The sequence below is a fragment of the Cyprinodon variegatus genome, unplaced genomic scaffold, assembly GCF_000732505.1.
Source record: "Cyprinodon variegatus isolate N-32 unplaced genomic scaffold, C_variegatus-1.0 Scaffold63, whole genome shotgun sequence".
Taxonomy (NCBI): domain Eukaryota; kingdom Metazoa; phylum Chordata; class Actinopteri; order Cyprinodontiformes; family Cyprinodontidae; genus Cyprinodon; species Cyprinodon variegatus.
This window is the reverse complement of record NW_015150516.1, coordinates 21,844-46,461: the sequence shown is the minus strand read 5'-3', so window position 1 is coordinate 46,461 and position 24,618 is coordinate 21,844. Positions and strand designations below refer to the sequence as shown.

General features: G+C 39.8%; 1 protein-coding gene across 2 annotated transcripts in view; it reads right to left on the bottom strand.

Moving 5' to 3' along the window:
* LOC107082805 (SH3 domain-binding protein 4-A-like) overlaps nt 1–19,162 on the bottom strand; it is a 36,588-nt gene extending 17,426 nt beyond the window's left edge. For both annotated transcript variants that reach the window (XM_015371670.1, XM_015371671.1), the window contains exons 1-3: nt 18,908–19,162; nt 12,604–12,760; nt 7,477–9,809 (exon numbers count right to left, since the gene is read on the bottom strand). In XM_015371670.1, the coding sequence (XP_015227156.1) occupies nt 7,477–9,809; nt 12,604–12,724 (2,454 nt within the window). In that variant the 5' untranslated portion in view covers nt 12,725–12,760; nt 18,908–19,162. The remainder of the gene's footprint in view (nt 1–7,476; nt 9,810–12,603; nt 12,761–18,907) is intronic.
* Nucleotides 19,163–24,618: the final 5,456 nt, after the last annotated feature.

Genomic DNA, 24,618 nt, shown 5'->3' with positions numbered 1-24,618 from the left:
CCTGTTTTTCTTCAAATTTTCAGTCGAAGTCTGCTCTCTTCTCAATGTAACAGACTGCAGCTTTAAGTTAGTCCTCGAAGGCCGCAGCCTGCAGCTTTTAGAGGTTACCTTGCTGATTCTGATGATTGCAGCTCAGAAGAAGCCTGTCAATCAGCTATCAATGAAAATCAGCTGTGCATAAGCAGGGGAACCTCTAAAACCTGCAGGACAGCAGCCCTTGAGGACCAACTTTGGGCGTGCCTGGTTTAACTGGTTACTCTTGCTACGTTCCCACCGCAGCCTTTTTTTTACCCACATGCGACCTGGATCTGATCTTTTCATGACTGTCTGAACAACACAGATCCGATCCGACCCAGGCCACTTGCTTGGCTATGTGGTCCTAATTCCGATACGAATCTGATCTTTCCAACCTGTGTCTGAAAAGCCAGGTCGCATTCATCCGACCTGAACGCCATTAATACCCGACAAATGTCACAATTCTGCTTCTTGCTACATAGAAGCGGCAAGAAAAACAACAGCAATGGCAGACATTGATTGTGAGAGCAGTATTTATGTTTAACCATCTTGAAAAAATTGAGTTTTTATGGTTGGGAAAGATTATGTTGTTATGTGCGCTGGGAATTGTTGTTTTGTCCTGTGATGGACTACTGATCTGTTCAATGAAGAGGAGAGGCCACTTTCAGAGCAACCTCAACAGAACCGCAAGCTGATTGCCTCCATATGCAATTATTTACACAGACACATCACCTGATATTTTTAATAAAGAAAATTGATATATTGATATAAAACTTGATATTTAGTGTTAACATATATAATCAATAACAGCAATAAGCAACAGTAATACATAAATCCCACATTGAGGGTGTGTGTGAATCACTAATTGATCTGAATTAATGAATTAGATGAACCATCCCATGATAGTCTGACCTGTTGTCGCATAAATTTCATCGCTCTCATTACAGAGGTCACATCTGATTAACATACATGGAGTTTAGGGGTCATCAATCATCAGCCCCACAGCTTCTTCTACTTTCTAATTAGCATACAGAAGTGGTATTTAATGAAGTCAGTCACATCAGATAGCATCATTAGAACAATGGAACGATTTATGGAGCATATTAAGCCCAGAGCAACTCATTTGGTCCTGATTTACATCCACAGATTACTGAGGATTTGGTATTTCGTACAGTTGGAAAAAAAAGAACACGTCAGCAGGAAATAACAGAGTTTGCTAATAGAGGATTTTAAAGCTTTTCAACGCTAGGAATGTCTGGTTGACTAACAGTTACATAAGATTTCTTTCATTGGTTTAAGGAGAGAGTTTGTTTCATATCAGGCTGGCTGGACCTCGTTTCTACGGCTCGCTCTCCGCAGGGAAAACCTTGCATAAGACTCATTGAAGCGGGAGGGTTGCGATGTGAACCGACATTAAGTCAAGGAGAAATCAAAACCTTTCAAATCCACCCACACGTTAAAGAAAATGCCCATGAAGAGGAGCAGCACCATCAACACAGCTGGATAATGGGCTCCTTGCATCACATCCTTACAGGGTTTCAGATTTATCACTTCTCTCTTTGACCAGGTGATCTGGCATGTTGGGAAACAACCAAACCTGAGGAAAATTTGCTCTCTTACCACATTAAATTTTATTAAACTGTAATGTTTGGCCCTGCTAAAATAAATGATGCTGACATGAGCTACTAAGAAGATGGCGGTTTACAGATTACTGTATCCAAACAATTTGGTGGAAATTAGTTTTGCACCGATATCAGAATCGGGCGGGGCCCCGATCTAGCACTAAAATGGTGGTATCGTATCGGTGAGTACCGACAAATAGGGCACCGATACCATTTTGAGAACCAAAAGTTTATTCAACTATTGTCACCCATTCCAGGCAGGCAATATAAGTTCTACTGGATTCACAAAAACCCACTTACTGCTTCATTTTTGATGCCTGTAGAAGTTTAGTTCTGACGCGCGGTTGAAGCATCTTTGCTGCTCTCGCTGCGCGGTGGAACAGTGGGTCTGATGCGCGTTGGGCGGAGCTACCCTTTCCTTTCTTTGCCTATAACAATGGCAGATATATTTGCTGTGATCAGTGGGTAAAAAGTAGGGGTGGAACGGTTCACAAAATCCACGGTTCGGTTCACGGTTTTGTGGTCACGGTTTTCGTTTCGGTATATGTTGATTGTTACACCGAAATCCCATAAAAATTAATGAAAAAATCCCCCAAAAATAATAAATTGTAATTATTTTTAATGATCCACGGAAACCCTGGATCATTTCCGCATGTTTTGCTGCTTTGAATTTAATCATCTCACGCATGCCCTCTGCGATCTCCAAGGAACACAGAGCGGAGCGGATGGGAGCCACAGTGGAGGCTGTAGGCTTTGCTTTGTGCAGGCGGTGCACCAGTTATAGATGCATCTAAAACTGGTGGAATAAAAAATGGAGGAAAGAAATAAGCAGGAAACTTTAAACTGCAGACACATAACTTCCACCTCTTCAGGAAAAATCCTACTTTTAGACCTTTAAATGAAATATATTAAGTTTAAATATTGTACATTTTAATAGCAAAAGCTTAAAAAAATGGTGAAGTATTTCCCTCTTAAAAATTTGAACCTATTCACGTTTGTAATTTAAATTAAGATTTCATAACTAGTAGAAGAACCTAGTAAAAAAATGGTTCATTGTGCTGGTTTTTAGTAGATTAAGAATTTATAAAATTAGATAACTATTAGATATTTCCTTTAAAGATCCCCAGCAGTAACTTTAAATGCGTTTTCCAGCAGATAATAAATAAAATCCAGTTTAGAGACAGAGGTTTCAGTCATGATTCCTCAGATGTGACATAATAAGCATCACGGCGCCTGGAACCCTTTGAACTACAGGAAGGTCAGCGGCCCAACGCCTCTGTCGTCTTTGCTGATGAAAGCTGCTGTGACTTCAGAGGAAACTACAAAACCACAGAAAGGACCATTTCATTCTGAAGTAAACTTAATAAAACGGAGGATCCAGAGACAGGAAGCCGGACCTGGAGGGTTAAAAAGCCTCTGTGCAGCTGGCAGAATAAAAGCCTGCGTCGGATTATGAGACGGAGAGCAGGGGAAGGTGCAGCGGTCACAGGTGAGATGCCCTGTGAGGGAAAATGCATCTAGAGCTGCTCAGGGCTGCACACTTCATCGACTCCATCAACATTCAAACAGCAGGAACTCCTCTTAACTACTTTAGGATAAAAGCATTCTCAGGACCCCTTCAAATGGAATCCTAGTTTTCCATGTGAGCCACCTCAGGCTGAAGCATGAGTATTTTTTTATACAACAATAGATTCTGATGTAAAAAAATATAGGATTCTGGGAGGAAATTAGGAGAATTTAGTTAAACCTCCAGAAACTCATAAAGTATCAGTACTGACAAACATTTTAATTATTTTTGACCAAAAAACCTACAAACACATTCTTCCTAAAATGGCTCAAAAAGAGGAGTTTTTGTTTCTCTTTAATCAGGATTCCATATCTCTTAGCTTGATTTCTGCAAACAGGAAACATTAATATCTGAGCGTATTTCCTAAATCCAGCAGAGGCGGAGAGATTGAACCCATAAAAGAGAAGTTTGGGTTCGGTTCGACCTCAACAATTTCAGTTTCTCTACCACATTTAAACACCTTTGTATCACTGGGTGTCCGTCCCTCTTTAGAGATGCTCTGGCTGAGATGCATTCACTGACCAGGCATGAAACCAGGATGAAAATTGATTAAGGTGCATTTTGAGTAGGTGACCCAGATCGTTTCCCCCCCGGGTTTCAAATGCTGAATTATTTATTGTGGAATTCCAGCTTGAGATCCAAAACCAGGCTTGTTACGTAAATAACATCCTCTGAGGCTGAGAGGTCATCATCCTGCTGGAGTTCTGCTGCTACCCAGATCGCCGCCTCTATCGACTCCGCAGTGCAAATTAACAAAGTGCAATCCTACCATTTTCCCAATTAAATATGACATCTTTTTCATAGTAGTTGTGATTGAAATACATAGGGAAGTTAACTAGAAATTGTGCAGAAATGCGCAACTATATAAATAAAATATTTTTCAGCAATTTAACTCTTTTTGGAGCAATCACATTTTCTAACTTCTGTAGAGTCAGTCTCTGCTGCTGGGATGCAAAGTTAATCCAGTTAGTCAGAGGCAGTGTGAGTAATTAATCATTCAATCGTTATTAGGTTATTACAAAATAACATGTTAAAGTCGTAGGGAAGCGGCTGTTCCAACCATTGCATTTCTGAATTCTCCTGACTTTACACGAGTGAATAAAGTTAATGTGATTGGTCATTTATCAAGGGGGCGGGATTGTTGTGGCAGAACATTTGCAAGCTTTTGGTTGAGGCCGGTTTGTTGGAAGCATCTTGCTAGCTAGTTAGCAACTTATTGCTAGTAGGTTCCCAATGGGAAATTTCATTGGTACCAAATAGCACTAAATTGGTGACTAAAGGGCGGATTAGACTTCTGCAACCGCACACATCAAATGCTGCATGCGTCTGGTCGCGTACCAGCTCTGCTGGTATGCTTCTGCAATGTCCGTCTGGAATTTCTAGGGACGCACAGCAGTTTCCCACCAAAGCGCAAGTGGGAGGCTATTTAGAACTTCTGCGGCGGCGCCAGCGGGAGTGTTATTTATCCAAAACAACATGTCTGAGGCATCATACAAGTGGTTGTACTTCCAAACCTTCTCGTTAAACCTTTCGTCATGGTTATCCATTGTTGTTATTACTCCTCTGTCTTTAAAAATGGCGCTCCTTGGCACCGAATCGAGAAGGACGACCACCAAGGACCATACCAAGGACCAATCACAGCTGCTTTTTGTCTGCACACTTCCCCCTCGTTTAGCAACGACACTGTCAAGGAACGCTATTTTACAGTGGAAACATGCAAGAGGAGGAGAGTTTTATGTCGTAGGTCGTGGGTTAGTCAGCGGCAGAAGCTTGGTTTGGGTGTAGAAGGCTTAGAGCCGTACATGTTTGAGCCCTTGCCTCGCAACGCTGCCAGTTCTGTTCCATCCTTGTGAACACTGGGAATGATTAAAGGAAATTATTTCTATTATTTATTTATTTCAACCGTTGCGTATATTAGCTGCAACATATACATTTACAGATGACCATTGATATATGACTGGCCGAATTTAGGTGTACAAGCTGACGTATAACTAACTGGCCTGCATAAGATAACGAAACAAAAAACACAGATTTTAAGACAGGATTTTTTTTTTTTTATTCAAAATTATCTAAATTTTGGAACAATATGGTCTGATAAAGACTACATTTATATACATGTTTAGGCCAGAATGATTTGACATTTAAATATGACTTCCCTACGACTTTAAGTTTTTCCATTGCACTAGATTTAAATGAACAGCAAAGATATGTAATTCAGATGGTGATTATGAACAACAGGTGAAATGTTGTGGCTTTGCTTTAACCGGGTGGTTTATCCCTCCCTCCAGATCTTAACAGTTACATCCTAAATGTATTTTGGCAAAAAAAAAATAAAAAATAAAAATAGCAGCTCTATATTCTTCTAATGCAACCAAGCTGGGAAAGAGAATACCTGTTTTAACATTTTATAGAACAAGATTTCTGTCTTTTAGCTCTATGTTCAGATGTGTTCTGTCTGGGTCGGTCTTTACATTCACTGCATTTCAGCAGAATGGTTACTGTTAAAACCTCTCTGTGTCCAAAGCTTTTGGTCATAACTCCTCCTTCTCTTTGAACCAAAAGAAAAAGCAAACTGCTGACGTTTTTAGATGTTAAATGTTGGGCCTCTGTAGCAACAATCACCTGTGACTTTAACTCTAAAACAATTTCAAAAGGGCTTTTGCTCTTTTAATCCAGAGCGGTTTAATCCCACACTCCCTCCTGCTGTCAAAACACAGCAGGGAGCTCCTACCTAGTTCATGCTCTGCATTCATCTACACCCCGGCATCTGATATTTGCTAATTTAAAATGACTTTGGATGGCATGCAGGCAGAATATTAAAATTTTTAACTCGCAATGTCGCCAGTCCATCACAGGGGAACATAAGGACACAAAGGATGAACAACCAATCACACACACTCACATCTAAGCATGATTCAGGGAGACCTATTCACCTCACAGTTCTGTTTTTGGACTAGAGGAAGCTGGAGTACCCAGAGAGGTGGGACTGTGCATACCCCAAGCCCCAAAAAGCCCCACAGAGACCCCAGGCTGCACGGTGACGTTGCAACCAACCGCTCCACAGTGCAGTTAGTGTCTATAGCAAACTTTAAATGAATCTCACCGACACAGACTTCTTGGTATTTCACCTTGGAGTAAAACGGAGGGGAAAGAAGTTTTCTATTTGGAATAACAACCTGGTACGCTTTACATCTCCAGGGAATCTTAGGGATTTTCTTTCGACAAACACTTTTTTTTTTCAGTTTATGAGCTTCTTAAACAAGAATGATTCCCTGATAAAATAAGAAAACAACAAAAAAAAGCACCCAAAGTTTGAATAAGGATCTGAAATTTAGAACTATCTATAGAAACAGTTAAAAATCATCGCCTCTGCTTTAAAGTCATAGGGAAGTCATGTTTAAATGTCAAATCACTCTGGCTTAAACATATATATATAAATCTCCCCCTTTTCAGACAATATTGTCGATATTTCTCTTTTAAAAAAAAAAATCCTGTCCTAAAATCTGGTTTTTGTTTTTTCCCCCGTTATTTTATGCAGGCCAGTTAGTTATATGTCAGCCTGAACACCTAAATTCGGCCAATCATATATCCACGTTCATCTGTCAATCAAAATGTTTTCGTCATAGCATCTTGATTGATATGTCGCAGCTAATATACGCAACGGTTGAAATAAGAATCATTTCCTTTCCCATTGAGTTCCGTCCCAGTGTCCAGGGGATGGACGTCTGTGTCTTCAGCAGGCGTAGAGCTAACAGAACTGGCAGCGTTGCGAGGCAAGGGCTCAAACATGTCCGGCTGGAAGCCTTCTACACGAAACCAAGCTTCTGCCGCCCTGGCATCCTCTTCCACAACATCTTCCTCCCGCTTTCCTCCTCTAAATAAAAATGTATGATGGAGGAGACTCATCCATGACCTCCGAAAACAAAACTCTCCTCCTCTTGCATGTTTCTGCTGTCCATAGCATTCCTTGACAGTGCTACTTGGTCCCAAAATAATTTCCCATTGGGAACCTATTACCACTAAGTTGCTAACTGGTTAGCAAGATGCCCCTGAGACACTCAATCAAACTTGCTTGCGAACCTTCCGCCACAATAATCCCGCCCCCTTGATAAACGACCAATCACATTCACTTTATTCACTCGTGTAAAGTTGTGCACCACTCGGGAGAATTCGGATTCCCTACAACTTTAAACAAAATATAAAGTTTGAGATATCTTTAGACTTTAAAACGACATAAAAAATAAAATATCTAATATATTGAACTGATCTTACCATCATGAGTTCTCGTTGGAAGGACTTCCTATCCTTGTTCTCCATGTTAGTGCATTCCTCTTTCAGCTTCTCCAGAACCGACGCCACTTTCTCCGGCTCGTTGTCCAGTTCGGTCCTACAGAAATAATTCAGCGGCAGGTTTCCGTATCCCAGAGCATCTGCAAACGCCCTCCAGCTGCCCACATTCTCCATCAGAACCGTCCTCACCGTGGCGTAGATGTAGGTGAGAAACTTGCAAGGCTTCAGTATCTGATCCAACAGCGCTGTGGTGGAGAGGTCTGGTCCGCACCAGTATATAGGCTTGACCTTACCGAGGACTAAAAGGTTCTTGGCGTGAACCAGCCCCAGCTTTCCCTGGTAGTATCCAATGTACCACTCCTTGGTACGCAGCTGCCCCCGTAGTTTGATCTTCTCCTCGCTGAGTAAGGCGATAACATCCCCCTTCTTGTACTCCAGCAGATATGTGTTCTTATGCTGCCTGATCACCGTTTTAATCAGTTTACCAAACTTCAGGTTAGTGATGCACCGATCCTGAAACTTGGGGTGTTTTGACGTGACGGCTAAAGGCGACAGTACAATTTTATCCACCTCTCTCTTTTTAAGGAACCGCCGCTGGCCTGCGATCCTCGCTCCTGTTTTCGGTGGCGGCTGTGGAGTCTGGACACAGAACTGGGTCAGGATGCAGTCTAGAGCGTCCTTAACCTGGACCCTGAGAGTAAAGTCGGAGATATCGCTGGGGTTGTTCGAGGTGATCATGAAGAGCAGCCTGCTGACCTTCCCCAGCTTTACCTGAAATCCCCGAATGATCCCGGCTCCCTCGCTCGCCTTCACCTGGTAGCTGGACATGTTGGAATACAGCCCGATCTTCAGGTCCTGAGGGAAAGCCAGCACAAACTGATGCTTCCCCCATAGCTGGAGCGCCACCGGCGGAGTGGAGCCTGCCTGCCATGTTACGTCATTCACCAGCAAGGTTTTGGGGGCACAGTCATGCCCAAACATGGCTACGACTGTCTTGAAGGAAGGGTGGATGTGTTTGGGTCCATAAAGACCCAGAGTGACCTTTCTCTGCATGTGGTCCCAGACAGTCGTATTGTGGCTGACGTACTGCGACTGAACTACAACCGCCACGTACATGCAGGGCTCCAGGTTGTCCAGCTGAACCTGGACGGTGTCTTTGTAGACATAGGCATTGGGTATTGGGGTGTAAGGCCCTTCTTTGCAATCGCTGCGCACACAAAGCACATCGGCAGCGTGACAGCTCTCCTTCTTCACTGCTACTGATATTTTTATCTCCAGGGTCAGGAACGACTTAGTCTCCATGTTGCTGAGCTTGATCTCCACCACGGGACTCACAGTGGAGCAGTGGTTGGTGTTCAGCTCTAGAGGGGGGTCCAGTAAGGCTTTCATGGAGATCTGCTGGAAGTCTCCATGACTGACGTGTCCCTCAGGAATGTGTACACTGATGTGGGTGTCAGGGAGCTGAACAACTCCTCCGTTGTAGTCCAGCCGACAAACGATGTTGGTCTCCACTGGTTGGGTCTGACCCCATCCTGGACTCTGACCCAAAGAGTCGAGGTCATGGCAGGACCGAGCTAGCTTCCTGTGGTTCAACCAGGCAGTCCTGAAGTCCTCTCTGCTCTGGAACTGTTCTGGTAGCGGAGCTGTCAGGCCTGTGAAGAACCCAGATGAAGGTAGCATTGGATTAGACTGTGCCTGCAGGACGGACAGCTCCGATAAACTGTGGGAACGTTTGCTCTTAAATGAAGGATTTTCTCTCTGGAAGTTGGGAGTGGCCTCCTGGTTCGGGTTGGTTGAGCTGATGTCGTTAAACCCATTGCTCACAAACGTAAAACTGTTAGAACAGGACGACGGCGATGCCAGAGAGTCCAAGTAAATCATATCCGCAGAGTTCCTGGCACTGACGTCTTTAGAGTTTTGGTTTAGGGGACAGATAAAAGGGTTGACAGAGAATGGAGTAGTGTTGTAATTGGTGGAGGGCTTCAGGCTCATCCCCATCCACTCCCCAAGACCTCCAAACTCCTTTCCCCCATCCTCATATCCTTCCCCGAGGCTGTCGATCATCCCACTGTCGCTCAGCGAAGAGTTCCTGAAGTTGACCGGTGTGACGTAAGCGGCCGGAATGTATCCCATCTCTGTGTTGTTGTGGGCGTACCACCACTCCCCGCCTGACGTGTCCAGCACAAAGAGGCGATCACCTTTGGAGAACTTCAGCGTGGTGAAGCTGCTTGGGCAGTAATCCTTAATAGCGACCACTTCCTGCGCAGCTCCAAGCGAGTCTTGAGTGTCGAGCTTTAAGGCACTGGGAGAAGGCACTGGAAGAAAGGAGAGCACAGCCATGTTTGTTCAGTCTCTGCTCAGGTCTGTCTTGGGCTAACTCCACTTATTAGCAGTAAGCAGGCCTCAAATCGTCATCAAACACTAAAATAACAAACAAGTTAAACCAAAGAGGCGGCGAAAAATTGGCTCAAACAGAAGTTTGTCTAAGTTTTCACAGAAATCTGCTTTAAATCCAGATTTAAAACTTAGTTGTTTAAAGTAGCCTTGGGCTGTGCTGCCTAAACCTTTTCAGTTTAATTTCAAATCCAATTTTCTTTTATTTTATTATTGATAATTTTATTCTTCTTCAATTATCTAACAAAGTACCTCTGCCTGTGTGTTTTCCTTTTGCAATTTAATTTCTCTTGCTCCTAAAATGTGCGATTTAATTTAACTTTCCCTTAATGTTGATTATCAGAACACGATGATACATTTTTTAGGTATTTATATCTAAAGCTGATTGAACCAAACAAAAAACAGATTCATGTTTATTGTTTGTCTGAGCTAAAATGCAGAAGCTGTAAGTTGACCTCTAACTTCACAGGTTTTAGAGCCAGCTTTAGCAGCACTAACCTTCAGTACTCATACGTCTGCTTCACGTATCGTTTAGGAGGATTTTTCTCTTTTATCTTAATTAGGGTTCATTAAGGTTTGCAGCACAGGTCGACACTAATTCAATACATATATTTAATGCAATTCTGTTTTATTGAATAAGGGTGATATGACCTTTAAAGACATTTCCAATATTTCAATATATATTACAGCATTGCAGCATTTGTCACTGGCTGACATACTGGGCCTTTATGTGTTTTTTATGTGTTTTTTTGTTTGTGAACTTTAAATCCCACCAAAACGTCTCAGGTTAAGGATAAGGTTGGACTTTTTTCTGCAAATTCTAGAATTTTTAGCTTTTCTTTTGACAGCTGTTGGACTCTAGAATAGTATGCTATAAAGAGGAGTTTATAAGGGGAGGTGGCAGTAAAACAGGCCCTATGATCGGCTCCCCTCTTCCGTGCTGAATAGGCGTGTTTTTCCTGATTTGCTGTGTTTGATTTTCTCTAAACTGGGAGCTGAGGATTTTACCCACAGAAACATTTTTCTACAAGCCTTGTTCTTCATTCAGGACCAAAAGTACCTGTTCTGTTTTAAAGAAAAAACATTTTCTCCTTGTCTTTAACAAGCTGTACTTGCTTTGTTAAATTATCACGTAATGATAATTTAACAAAGCACACTATCCTTTTTTTTATCATTTATCTAAGCATTTTATTGTCTGACCTTGGAGTGTTTCTGCAGAGATGTCCATTCCTAGAACGATCTCTACATGTTTTAAATATTGTCTACCTGTGAATAAACTTGTCTCTGAATGATGGAATTCATATAGTTTACTAGCAGCCTTATAAACCTTCCTTGATTGAAATAGAGCAACGCTTCCTTCTCTGAGGTCACTGCTGTTGTCGGTCCTCCTTAGCATTGGGTTCAAGTCAAAAAACAAATAATTTTTTTATGCTCTGTAAAGTTTTTGGGGGTAATTTATCTGGAACAGTTACCAAGGGGGCAGAACTATTTCCATGTAGAACAGGGGTCGGCAATTCCAGTTCCTGAGGGCCGGTATCCTGCAACTTTTAGATTCATCCTTGGTCCAACACACCTGAATCATAGGGCTGACTTGCCTCCTCAGTATGCAGTCAGTTCCTTCAGTCCTCTCAGTAATCTAATTACTTGATTCAGGTGTGTTGAACCAGAGTCACATCTAAAAGTTGCAGGATACTGGCCCTCAGGAACTGGAATTGCCCACTGCTGATGTAGAAGAATAGCTATTCCAGACGAAATTTTGCAGAGGCAGCAAAAACGCGCATGCTGCTTCATTTTTTATGCTTGTACAAGTTTAGTTCTGACGTGCGGCTGAAGGGTCTTTGCTGCTCTGGCTGTGCGGTGGACAAGTGGGTCTGATGCGCGTTGGGCGGAGCTACCCTATCCTTTCTTTACCTGTAACAATCACAGCTATATTTGTACTGATCAGTGGGTAAAAAGTAGTTTGAATCTATTTTGAAGTGAGAAAGTCCACCTGAAAACTTCCCCTGTGCAGTCAGTTCATCCAGATTGTCTGTACAATGTGACCAGGCAACAAGAAGTGTCTGTTGGAGCCGCTCAGACTCCCGTACACAGGCGGTGTCACTAGGAACCCAGTTCAACAGTAGCCTTTGGCCTGGTTGCCTCCACACGGTTTACCGCTAGTGGTCTTTTTTCATGTAAGTAATCCAAATTGCACCAGAATAATAAAAGCAAACATATTTTACCGGCAGGTACTTTAATAAACGTTAAACTCAACATTTTAGAGGAGTGATCACAGCTATCTGCATGAGCAGCACTTTGTCCGTCTCCCTGCCAGGTCCCAGATCAGCTTCTCTGATTGGTTGATGTGGCGCCTCAGGTAGGAAAAGTTCAATTTTTCTAAATCCAGCATCTGCTGCTTCTGAAGCGCATCGAGCTCGTCAGATGCTTGTCAGGACGTTTTTTATCTGCGCCTTGATGCACATTAACCACTGACTTTGCTTGTAAACTGGCTGCTCCTGCTGCCTCTGCTGCTTTAGGTGTGAATGTAGTTTAAGTTCTTTACTTTTGTAATAAAACAGTAAATACTAAAACTCACATTGAGTTTTTTTGGCAGATGGTTATATGACACTTCTTCTCTTCCACACATTTCCAGATCTGGATAACAGTGAATTTTCCGGAGCTCATCTGAATCTGTCTATAACTGAGATTATAACTGTGGTGGAATGAGACACTGACCTTTCACATCATTGAGGCTGGCCCCGGCTGTGCCTTCACTTAGGTCGATGAGCGTCCCCTCAGACTTACAGCGAGGGAGGATGTGATTGTTGTTCACTCGAACGATTCGATGGGCTGCCATGGCCGCCGCTCATGAAGTCATTGGCAGCTTTTTAGTCTGGACGGGATACAAACACACAAAGGATTTCAGCATGGAGGCTCACATGTGCACTCAAGCAAAACTAAAACAACTTCCAAAGCCTGCTGCTAATTTTCTAGATCGGCAACCAAGCTAAAGGTCGGAGCTGCAGCACCGGGAAATGATGTTAGGAGAGAAATTAGCGTTTTTCTGAATCAATGAAAGTAGCAGCAGAGCTGCAGGAATGAGCCATAGCAAAGCAACCAGATGAGATTTATACTGTGAATCAGTGCAGTCAGAAAAATCCTGCCTGATCCGCATTTATTCACCGACTTTTAAAGGAACCCAGAGACAAACATTGTTTTATTTGCCATCGTAAACAATTTCATCTTTTAAAACTGTTTGTTTTCCCTCATGATGGCACTAAAGCAGACAACAACTTCTTGACTCCACTGAAACCCCAAATCAGAGCAGGACTCTAATCTCATTAGAAACGCAGCAAGAAAATTGTTTGGATGCAAAACTTCCCAAGTGCCTTCATTAGTCCTGCAGGGTGCGGCGAGCATAAACAGTGGGGACAGTTGTGTATTTACACACTAATGACGGCGTTTTAATTTGATTTAAGTGACGCAGGCTGCAGGAGCTGCTGTGAAAAAGCCTTCAACTGATTATGCTCATTAGAGGAGGGCTCTAATGCTCACACAGGTGTTTGTTTTCATAAAATAAAGCGTCACAGTTAGTATTCAGAGCAGCAATCCGTGAGTTAGAAAGTATGAACCTTCAGGCAGAGAGTGTCAGGGCTCCACTTAGATCTCATTATTTTATTTATCAGGAGGGAGTTTAGCCATTAAAACGAGCAGACCTCTAACTCACAATGCAGCTCCAGGCTTTAGAGGGTTTTAGAAGTCAGTCCCCAATAAATGCATTTATAAGCTCTTTACATTTAAGCACTAATGTTTTACTCAGAGGACGGGCTGTCATGTTTCTGAACTTAATCTGCTTAATGAACGTCAGCTGCAGCAGGTTTTACCTGAAGTTTAATCTGCTGCCTCTTTCTATAGATGCTGAAGAAGAGCCAGAGTTTAAATGCAACAAGAAAGAATAAATCTGATGGGGAAAACATTAAAACGCACTATTACCCGTCAGTCCCAATATCAAGATTTAAGAGGCAGTTTAAATATTTAAAAATTACGTTCCAAGAAGTTTGTTTGGCCAAAAAAATACTGTATAGTGTCTCCTGTCGATCATCTTTGACTTAATCTAGATTAGGTTACAGAGTTAATCCATCCTCACTCTGATGAGTCATTATTCCCAGGACAGAAGAGGCAAGATCTGGATCTGTCCAGACAGAAAACAGGAAAAACATCCACAATACATTCTGGTTCGGTATAAAAATTCATCCTGTCGTTTAGGTGATGCATCCATCCGCTTTTTTTCCACTACTAATCCAACACGTTAATCTGGATATCTGTAGGTCCTGATACTTTCCCCACAATAGATCTCTGTTTGCTTCAATGTTATCATTTTTACTGATGACTTTTTAAATGGCTATCATAAACTCTACTAATGTACACATGTAAATCACAAAAGGTTAGTATAAGGTCAGAAAAGGAAGTCATAAAATCAATAGAATATTTTAAAAGGTCAAAATCCATCCTGAAAACAAGGCTAAATGCTCAAACTGACTGTATCCATTTAATAAAAGACGGATGCCCATAAAGGGGCAAACTTTCCTTCTGTTAAAGAGATTTTTAACCTCACCTAACCCCCTTGACTCTCATTGTTGCAAATATGCAACAAATTCTTTGTATTACATCCACAGCAAGAAAAAATGCCCATTCCCCTCAGTGCCAGGTAATTCCCATTCAGTTTGGACCTAAGAACCTTTGGGAAGCTATTTTTTCACTTACAGCTGGTCCCTAAGGGTGAATGTCAATTTGTGTCTACTTAAAGGAAAAACACATGTTTTTATACATATACATATATATATATATACATATTAATCTGTTGATTATGTTTTTGATTAATTGATTAATAGATAATCGGATAACCAAAGGTTCCTTAAAGGAGATTTTTTACCAGTTAAAACTCAAACTTTTCCACTTAAGGTGTTATGGATAGAGTATAGTGACAAAAGACAATGTTCTTTTTTAATCTTTGTTTACATACTTTTTTTTACAACTTTTTTTCACTAATCGATCAATCACTATTAATCTGATTACTGTTTCAGCCCTTATATATACAGATATATAAATATGTATAGAAATTCAGACGTCCAGAGTTTAAATCTATTATAGAAATAGACTGAATAGATCTGCTCCTATTAATCAAACGCATTTTTACCGAAACTGATTCTTGGATTTTCTTCAGTATGAGGACTGATAATGAGGAATCTTAATGATATCCTTTATCCTCATCTAAATCTGCAAACATCCTCCTCTGCAGTTTTAGGTATTTTGGTTCCGTCCTCCTGTCCTCTGCTCATAAATCCACACCAACCCGATTAACTCTGGACTGAACTGGGTTTTATCTAAATCTAAATTGTTTCCTGTCTCTTTGACTTTGTCCTCCATAAGTATGGATTGATTTCCTCCTAAGGAGAAATCCAGGGAAGCGAACCGGTCCTCGTCCTGCAGCCTCCCTCTGAGGAGAAGATGAGCGTCATTGAGGTGTGATCAATGAGCAAAACTCAGACAGAGATGTCGTCTAAAGTGGTCAAAGATAAATAGAGGACGAGGTGAACGGGAGGTTCATCAATAACATGACGGAGGAACCGTAATCTGCTGTTCAATGGGTCGGATCAATAGCAAAATTAGCTCCCTGGAAAAAGCTGAAACTCCTGCTTGTTTTGTTTAATCTGCAGAAGCCAAGCAGAAACAGATTCCTTAAGTTTTCCACGATATCAGCCGGGAGGTTTCCAGCTTGTGAGTTTGACGCTGGGCAAAAATGCAAACAAGGGATTGGGCTCAAATCCGAGACATGTGTGTTATGAACTCATTTTAAGTCAGGCTGGGAGATCCGAGGAGCGGTGAGCATGTCAGAGAGTTTAATTAACCGCGAGCCGGCTGCCCCTAGTCCCTGAGTGACTGTTATTACAAGAACCGCTTCTAGAAGCCGGAAACTGAAGGAAAAGTTGTTGTTTTTTAACATCTTAGCTGCTGAAAATGAGGCACATCAACAGATATCTCTGTTAATAAGCAGAATATCTCTTTCAATACAATATAATTTGAGTTTGAAAGCTCAAAGTTCCTCATATCCACACAAATATACAACACAACCAGTGTTCCTCTCCTAGAAGTTATAGATGTTATAAGGAGCACAAAACAAAGTCTGCAGCTAGAAACTGATGTTAATTTTATTTTAAACATTTCAAAACCTAGCTCTTACATATCAATAAATATCATATAGTTTTCTGCTAAAACACTAAAAGGTAATAAAATTCACATCTTCTGTTTCACAGAGAACGATTCAAATACCCTTACGGTGTTGATCAATATCTAAAAAAGCTTAAAAAATAAATCTTTCTCATGGGTTTTCTGCTGCTGATTGTTTTTAAATGTTGTTGTACACCTACACCTCCTCACTACGCCTTGTAGCTCCAGGAGACATTTGCAAAACCTTTTGTCTTGGGGTTTGAGCTCTTGTTTTGTCTTCAGGGTCAGGTTCCAGGGTCCATTCAAAGGATTGGTTTCACAGCAGCATGATCCGCTCTAAGAACTGGAGCCAACAAGGATATCAGCACAACTATATCAACCATAAAAGATCTAATTAAATTAAAGTTAATGGAGGTCCTATAAAACCGCTAATAGGTGCTAGAGGCGGTTTATGGTAGGTGAAGAGAGGCCCCCCTTCTCATTATAAATCTTTAAATAAAGTAGGAGTGCTCACTCATAAGCAGCAAACTTATTTGTTCCACATAATCCCCTTAGAAAGGTCTTTTCTGCGAAGAGGAGAAGTTGTTTTTTGCTTTTTACAGCAAATAATGGTTGTCTTCCTCTGTTAAAAACCCTACATGGCTCATTAGGGCTGGGAATTGATAAAATTTTCACGATTACGATTCTCTTATCGATTCTGTGAAACAATGAACTTGGTAAGTGCACGGTGAAATTCGTCTACCTTCGCCAGAGACATTCTATTTCTGCCTGCCTCGGCAAAAACAGAAGGCAGTGAACGGGAGCTGCCAGCCTCTGAGCCAGCCAGGCTACCCGTCTCGTCACAGTCATCAACATCTAATGGAGAAGGCATCTATTTAATGAGAAGGCATTACTGTACAATTTAAATAAATAAAAATAAATAAACTTATCTCCCCCTGGATTTCAATAAAAGAGCCGCACCTTTCTCTCGCTCCCTAAACTGCGGAGCAACTTCGTAGCATGTTTAATACCCCAAAGAGAGGTAGGAAACTGGTTTATTTCCAGAAATGGCATCTGATTTACTAGGAACCACATTAAGCACATCCAGTGATTTAAAACTAGCTACTTACCAGCAGAGTTGACTTCCATGCTGGTCGTAACTTTAGCTTTTGTTCGGAAGCATAAAAAACACAGCATTCGTTAAAAAGTATGCCATGTTGAGTGGATGTGGATGTATTTCCTCCCGCTGATGTAATTGCCACTTTGCACTTTGTTGCCATCTTTCTCTTCCTTAAAATGAAGCCAATCTTTCGATGGCTTTGAGCGCTTTTGTTTTGCTTTTCTAGACTGACGCCTGGTCACATCGTAAGTGCTTACTGAATGTCATGTGCTTAACTGGCGTAAAAATGACGTAAGTCATGCCACCCAGCGTTAGGCTCTGGTGCTGCTTGGAATCGTTAAGAGAATCGTTAAGCGAGCTGCCAAACGGTGCCATGGAATTGGAACACATGGAACCGGTTCTGGACAGGAATCGGTTTTCGATTCCCATCACTATGACTCATAAATGATGGTGCTATCCGGATTTTGAGAGGAAAATTGATCCAAAGCCCTTTTCTTTGTAGGAAGGAATGTTTTTTTAAATGACTTGGAGAGCAGTAGAAAAGCTGACTAATCGATTTATGTCTCATATTTGCAAGAGTTTTAGTTTTTAAACAGCTTGGAAAACTTTCTCTTCATCTCGTGTTGTGGAGATTTAGAGAACCAAGATGCAAAGCATAAAAAATAAAATAGTAACCTTGAATACATTTCCTTATGCATATTAATATACGTGAAACTGATCTCACATTTAGATTTAGGTCAGAAGAATAACTAAGCTGTGAATGTATATTTTTTGCAGAAACAATAAAGCCATAAGTTATAAACTGGCTTCATCCTATTAGCCTCAAACACCACCTAGAATATCTATTACAGCTGCTGTTGTCATTCATATAGCCCAAAAATATCTTTCAGGCTTTAAAAGTGATCAGTTCTGAGGAAATTACAGCAGCTTTTTCTCAAACTAGTTCAATCTGATGAAGTTATAGCATCATTTCCTGTTTTTAAGTATTTTTGTTTTACACAAACTGATAGTTTCCACCTGGAAATGTTGCTGCACCATTTATTGAGGAAGTAGGAACCAGAGGAAAGAACCGAAAAAGGGAATAAAGGATGGAAAAATGTTAGGAGAAAAATAAGGAAATGAAGGAAGAGCTGTCTGCAGGATTTAGGAGGAAGAATGAGTCCTTGAGCTGAGGAGGAAGAGGAACCAGGGGATGAAGAGAGAAAGACAAATTAGGGGGAAGATGGTGAAGAAAAAGCTTGTGGCAGAGACAGAGGATTTTCAGCTTATCAGATGACCTTCTTGGCACAACAGAGAAGCTCTGAACAATAATATTCACACGCATTTTAGTGCTGTTGACATTCCTGTCAGATTCCCTGCACCTCTATTTCTGACAACAAATGTGTCATTATACAATTAAATATAATTACTATAGATATTAGGCAGATATTATGTAAAATATACGTTCCATCAAAGCAAAACAAGTATTTAGAGAAAATAAAAGAGGAATATTATGTTCTATAACTTCTAACTTAATGTAAAGCAGCATTTCAGACAATGCAGAGCAGATATGTCTAATTATACAGATCAGAATACAGAAATGTGTCAGTGAAGCGGAGCCGAATTGATCTAAACAAACTGCAGGGCTGAATAAACATAACGGTTGGGGACAGAAAAGGCTGCTGTTAGAAAACCAGGCAGTAAAAGGTATATTCTGCGATAATTTGAACTGACCTCTTGCTCGCTGGAAGCGCTCACAGCACAAAGTATCGGGAGCTGACGGGGAGGAGGACCGCTACTCCGCTGCCTCTCTTTTACGGCTTCTCCTCGACTCATTAGTTTTCTGGAAACAGCGGGAAGCAAATACGGAGCTAAAAACAAAGAGTTTAATACATTTTACTTATAATGGAGGGAGTTTTTGAGGGGAAAAAACAGAGTAGACGTCCCGACACTGGCCATCCCTGCTCCGGTCTAACGAAGAACTGCTGCACGAGACACTCTGCCGGAGGAGAGTGGGTGATGTCATTAAAGGGGCAGGGCCACAACTCAGGTGCGTCAGCACGTACACACATAGTATTAAATGAAATTGCATTATTGATAACATTTAATTAGTAATATTCATAATTTTATCTAATGAGTTAAAATAAGCCTACGGAAGAGATTAGGGCCACTAAAAAACATAAAAAGTTAGCTTATTTTTAAATATTATTTCAGTTTAATGTTGGAAAAAAGTCAGAATTCAGATTTTTTCCCCCCTCAGAATCCTGACTTTAATCTCAGAATTCTGTCTCTAATCTCAGAATTCTGCCTTTAATCTCAAAATTCTGACTTTTTTCTCAGAATTCTGACTTCAATCTCAGAATTCTGCCTTTAATCTCAGAATTCTGACTTTTTTCTCAGAATTCTGACTTTAATCTCAGAATTCTGCCTTTAACTAGAATTCTGACTTTAATCTCAGAATTCTGCCTTTAATCTTAGAATTCTGACTTTAATCTCAGAATTCTGACTTTAATCTCAGAATTCTGATTTTAATCTCAGAATTCTGACTTTTTTCTCAGTATTTTTACTTTTTTTTCTAAGAATCCTGATTTTAATCTTAGAATTCTAACTTTAATCTAAAAATTCTGACTTTTTTCGCAGAATCCTGTCATTAATCGCAGAATTCTGACTTTTTTCTGGTAATTCTGACATGGCTATATACCTTGATGCTAACATGTTCGTTAGCTGTCAGAATTCAGTCAGAATTCTCAGAAAAAAAGTCAGAGTTCTGAGATTAAAGTCAGAATTCTAAGTTTGAAGTCAGGATTCTGACCTTCTTCCCATATTAAACTGAAATAAATGTTTTAAATATGTTAACTTTTGTTTACTCTTTCAGTGGGCCTAATCCTCTTCCATACAAGCCACTTAGATCGCACATAATATATTATTTTTAAACACGACAGAAGAAATAACAGCATGATAGAGAAAGTAGTAAATAAATAATTAAAATATGGTATGGCAACTTTATCTGCATTGCACAGTTCAGGATTCAACAGAATGGAAATAACTGCAGAATAAAAGCAAGTAAAGATAAAACATTATTAAAGCAGGTAGTTAAAAAAATAGTTAATTAACATTTCATAACAATTTAGTTAAATAAAGTATTAAAGATTATAAAACCATAAATGGTGATAAAAAACAAAACGTTACATCAATAGAACATATGTAACTGTTACAGTTCTGTAACAGCTTTTTCCCCACAGCCGTCAGACTGCAAAAAATGTTAATAAAACTCAAAATCAAGTCACACTGATAACATCCTACCTAATACAATTCAGCTCAAATGTTTTCTACTGCATTTTTTTGCACCATATTGTTTTATTTATTTTGCACTGCTCTGAACTTCCTTTTTGCACCATTTCTCTCCCACACTGTTTGCATTCAATAACTGCTGCACCTTATGAATGGAAATGTTCTTTTTCGCTGCTAAGCTGCTGCTAATTCACTGTCTAAAAGCTGTATAAATTAAACTTCACTTATATAGCACATAGTATAGGTGAAAATGTTTAAAATACTCTGCATATACAAAATTACAATACAGTTTGTCTAAGTCTCTAAGTCTAAGTTATAATCAACCCTTAAAGCAATATGATTTTTAACTATGATTTGTCCTAATTAACAGCCAACTTTGCACAAGATTTATATACATTAATTTAAAGTTCAGATGTCTTGAGTATTTAATAAATTGAGTTTCCATTGTTGATGAACATAAAGGCCCCCGGATGGGACTCTTTCCAATCAAAGCTGAAAGAAGGCAACAAACGCTTAAGAGGTTTAGATGAGAAATGCTGCATGTGTTCTTCCATAAATAAAAGTGAAGGTTTAATGATGTGTGCATCTGGACAGTCCAGTTAATGAGCCACGGTTTACTAAGGGTCAGGTGATTAAACTCTGTCAGGGAGCTGAACTCCCTCTGTGACGGCACTGATGACACCAAAATGAAGCAGAAAATCATTTAAAAACTCTGCACTGTTACAGCAGTAAAAATGCTTCAATTTCATGCTGCATTAGTTTGGCTTATATGAATACATTTATACTGAGAATTGTTTTTGGGTGGATAATTTATTTATTTGCGTAAATCTGGCAAAAAAAAAAAAACATACATTCAGAAAAAGTTACTGTTAGAAAGTTTTGACATTTTTTATACACTTAATATAAGGGGGAAATGATTTTTACCACTGTAACATATTGATTCATTACAGATTTAGGATCACCAAACTAAACTTAAATCACAAAAAAAGATCTTAACCCTTTATAGAGCAAGGTATAATTTCTGATCACTATTATAACCCTTAGAAATGGAGTCCTCCCCCCTCCGTCCCTCAGTGAGGTCTAGAAGCACAATATCTATATCCAGCCATTCAGCACAGATCCTGCTACATGGCTGTACGTCTTATTTTGACATTTGACCAATTAGATAAGCCCTTAAATTATATATTTCCTACTGTAAATTCAGTAAAAAAAAAGTAAACAGGTCAAGAAAAAAAGGTAAAAAGTTAATTAAAAAGTTAAAAATCAAGGTAAAAAGTTAATTGAACAGTTTAAAAAGTTAATAAGCCTAGTTAACAATTATATTTAGCTTTATAAACAAAAAAAAAAGTAAGTGCCAGTATCAGCATTAATGCCTCTAAGGTTAAGTTAGACCAAAGAAATGTGTTTATTTCACTCTCAGATTGTTTTCCATGAACTTCTTATAGAAGCACTTATTTTTTTTGTTATTTTTCTGAATATATTTATGGCAACTTGGCTTTTCATGTTATTACATTGACATTCATTTTTGCCATCAAAATGTTACAAATGTAATAATGCCTTGTCCTGGATTCCAGTAACACTATTGGCTTGAAATGTGGATTTTCAAAGTATTTCACTGAGTTCCCTATAAAGGGCTAAGCTGCAACCTTACAAGGTAAACTAAACGACCCTCTCTCCTGATGAGCTAATATTTTTTTTTTATTGAAACTTCTTATAATACAGTACATAGAATAGAATAGAATAGAAAATGCATTTATTTTCCCACAATGGGGATGAGATCAAAGGCAAAATAAGAGAATAAAACTGATGCTAAGCACTATTATAATCCCTATACCAACCTGAATCATAAACATTTTTGAATGATTTGGTGATAGAAACTTTGATCATATATTAATTAATTTAACCAAAGTGAACTGAATTTTGATGTAGTGTGATTTTAATGACAAACAAACCAGAAAGTGGACTGATTCATTTCTGTGATACACAAAGACAGATAAATGCAGCAGACTTATCTCTGTTGTTCTTCCCACTTCAATCATATCACTATAAGTGAAACATCTTTTTCCCACTTGTACACAGGTGTATTGATAAATCCTGCAGCAGCTGCACAAGTCTGACAGAGAGGTGATTCATTCATACTCCTCTGTCAAGGAAACAATACCGACCAAGGCCAGCCATGAAGAGCCTGGAGATAAACACCACACTCTGATCTCTGCTGAAAGAACGAGAGTCACCTTGGGGCTGCTGCTTTTCATTTGATTCATAAAAAACATAACTAAATAAAAAAAGGAAGACATTTTCCTTTAATTTCCGGCATGAAATACATGAACCTGGGGTGAATCCTTTTTTTTTGTCTGTTCTCTGTGTTCTTAGTGCTCCTGACCAGCGGCAGAGTAGCTTATGTTTTGGGAAAAGGGGAATTAAAAAGAAAAAAATCAATAAATAAAGAATAGAGGAGATGTGGAGCACAGGAGAAAAACACTGCTTCAGAAAGGGAAGTCTCAGATGGGTTATACTAAAACAGACATGCATCAAACACAAGGGGAAGGACGACTTAGGGAAGGCCATTCTAGAAACTTTATCTACATCAGAGGCCTTCAACGTTTTCCAGGCCAAGGACCCCAGAACTGATGGAGTGGGGACCCTATAATTATATAAATATAGTATGAAATTGTGTTATATCAAACTGGTCCTATAGTCACTCTATTACATATGGAGTGATGTAATGAAAGTAACTTATTACTTTTATAAAGATTATTCAAGTATTTCTGATTTTGATTCCTGGTTGATGGGACAGGTGTTGTGAATGAAATGGTGCCCTGTTTGAAAGAGCTCCTGTGTGTCACTGTCATCTTCTACCTCCATTTATCTGTTTACTACAGTGTGTTGAGTTCATGTTAATGTGTATTTAACGACATTTCAGTTAGTGGAAAAAAATGCAGGGGGAAATATAAATAAAAGTCTAATCAACTAAAACTTTCGTGACCCCCATGCAGTACCCCTGTGGACCCCCTAGGGGTCACGGACCCCCTGTTGAAGACCTCCCATCTACATTAAAAACAGTGGAATAAAAGTCCAGTTTGAACAACAACCTTAAAGTTCAGCTAAAAGGTTTTGATTTTTTTTTAAATAGCCCACAGCATGACACCACCAACCCAATACATCACAATTCTTCATTTGATTCCTAACATCATTATCAGTCATCATGACACACATGGTGAAAACACACTTTATGCAAGACTTAAACCTCATTATACGGCAGTTTGATTTTGGTGTTTAGCAAATAAAACATAATTTGTGTGAGAAACCCTGGAGCAGGAACTCAACCACCAAGTGGAAAACATCTTAGCTGGATATAAAGTGCTTGAAGCAGCCGTTGCTGACCCCAGAGCTCATCTCTGATTGGAAACCCAGACTGGTTTTGAAGCATCTATTCATCCAGGCTGAATAGAAACTGTGCAATGCAAAAAAAGAGGAGCTTTCTATTCATCTCTTTATCAAGGAGACTCGCTATCAGCGTGCCTCACTTTGCATTAGAATAACGGGACGTTTGCTTGTCAAGCGTGTTGGTTATGGGAAAGAACACCAGGAATTTGTTTGGGTGGGAAGCCTAAACATCCCTTAAAAGCGAATAGGAAAAAAGAAAGTTGGGGAGAATTTGTTTTCCAAGCAAACCTCAACGCTTGTGTTAATAAATGAGGGTTAAATAAATAAAAGGAGAGAAATCTCTCTCAAAAGTTTGTTTACTACCATCTTTTAAGTAAATTGCAGCAAAAAATAACTGCAAAAACCTTGCACTCTGAATAATTTATCTAATCTTTTTAATATTTCCCATGCATTTCTCTGCTCCCTAGCTCTTCTGCTAAAGCTTCACAACCTGAAATTAGGTATTCATTACTTCAGCAACTAAAATGACTGAATTAGAGGGCTGCATATGTTTATTCCCTATAGAACATTTTCTAGGACTCACAGTAGAATCCTGAATGCAAAATTGGATCTATGCACACGTACTTAATTCAGAGAAATGTCTGGACAAACTAGGAATCGTATGTTTGATTTAATAATTTATGGTACTGCTCCATGTATTTTAATAATCTTTGGAGTTCTGATGAAAATTAAAAAGAGAGATCATATCTCTCCTATCCTGGCTTCTC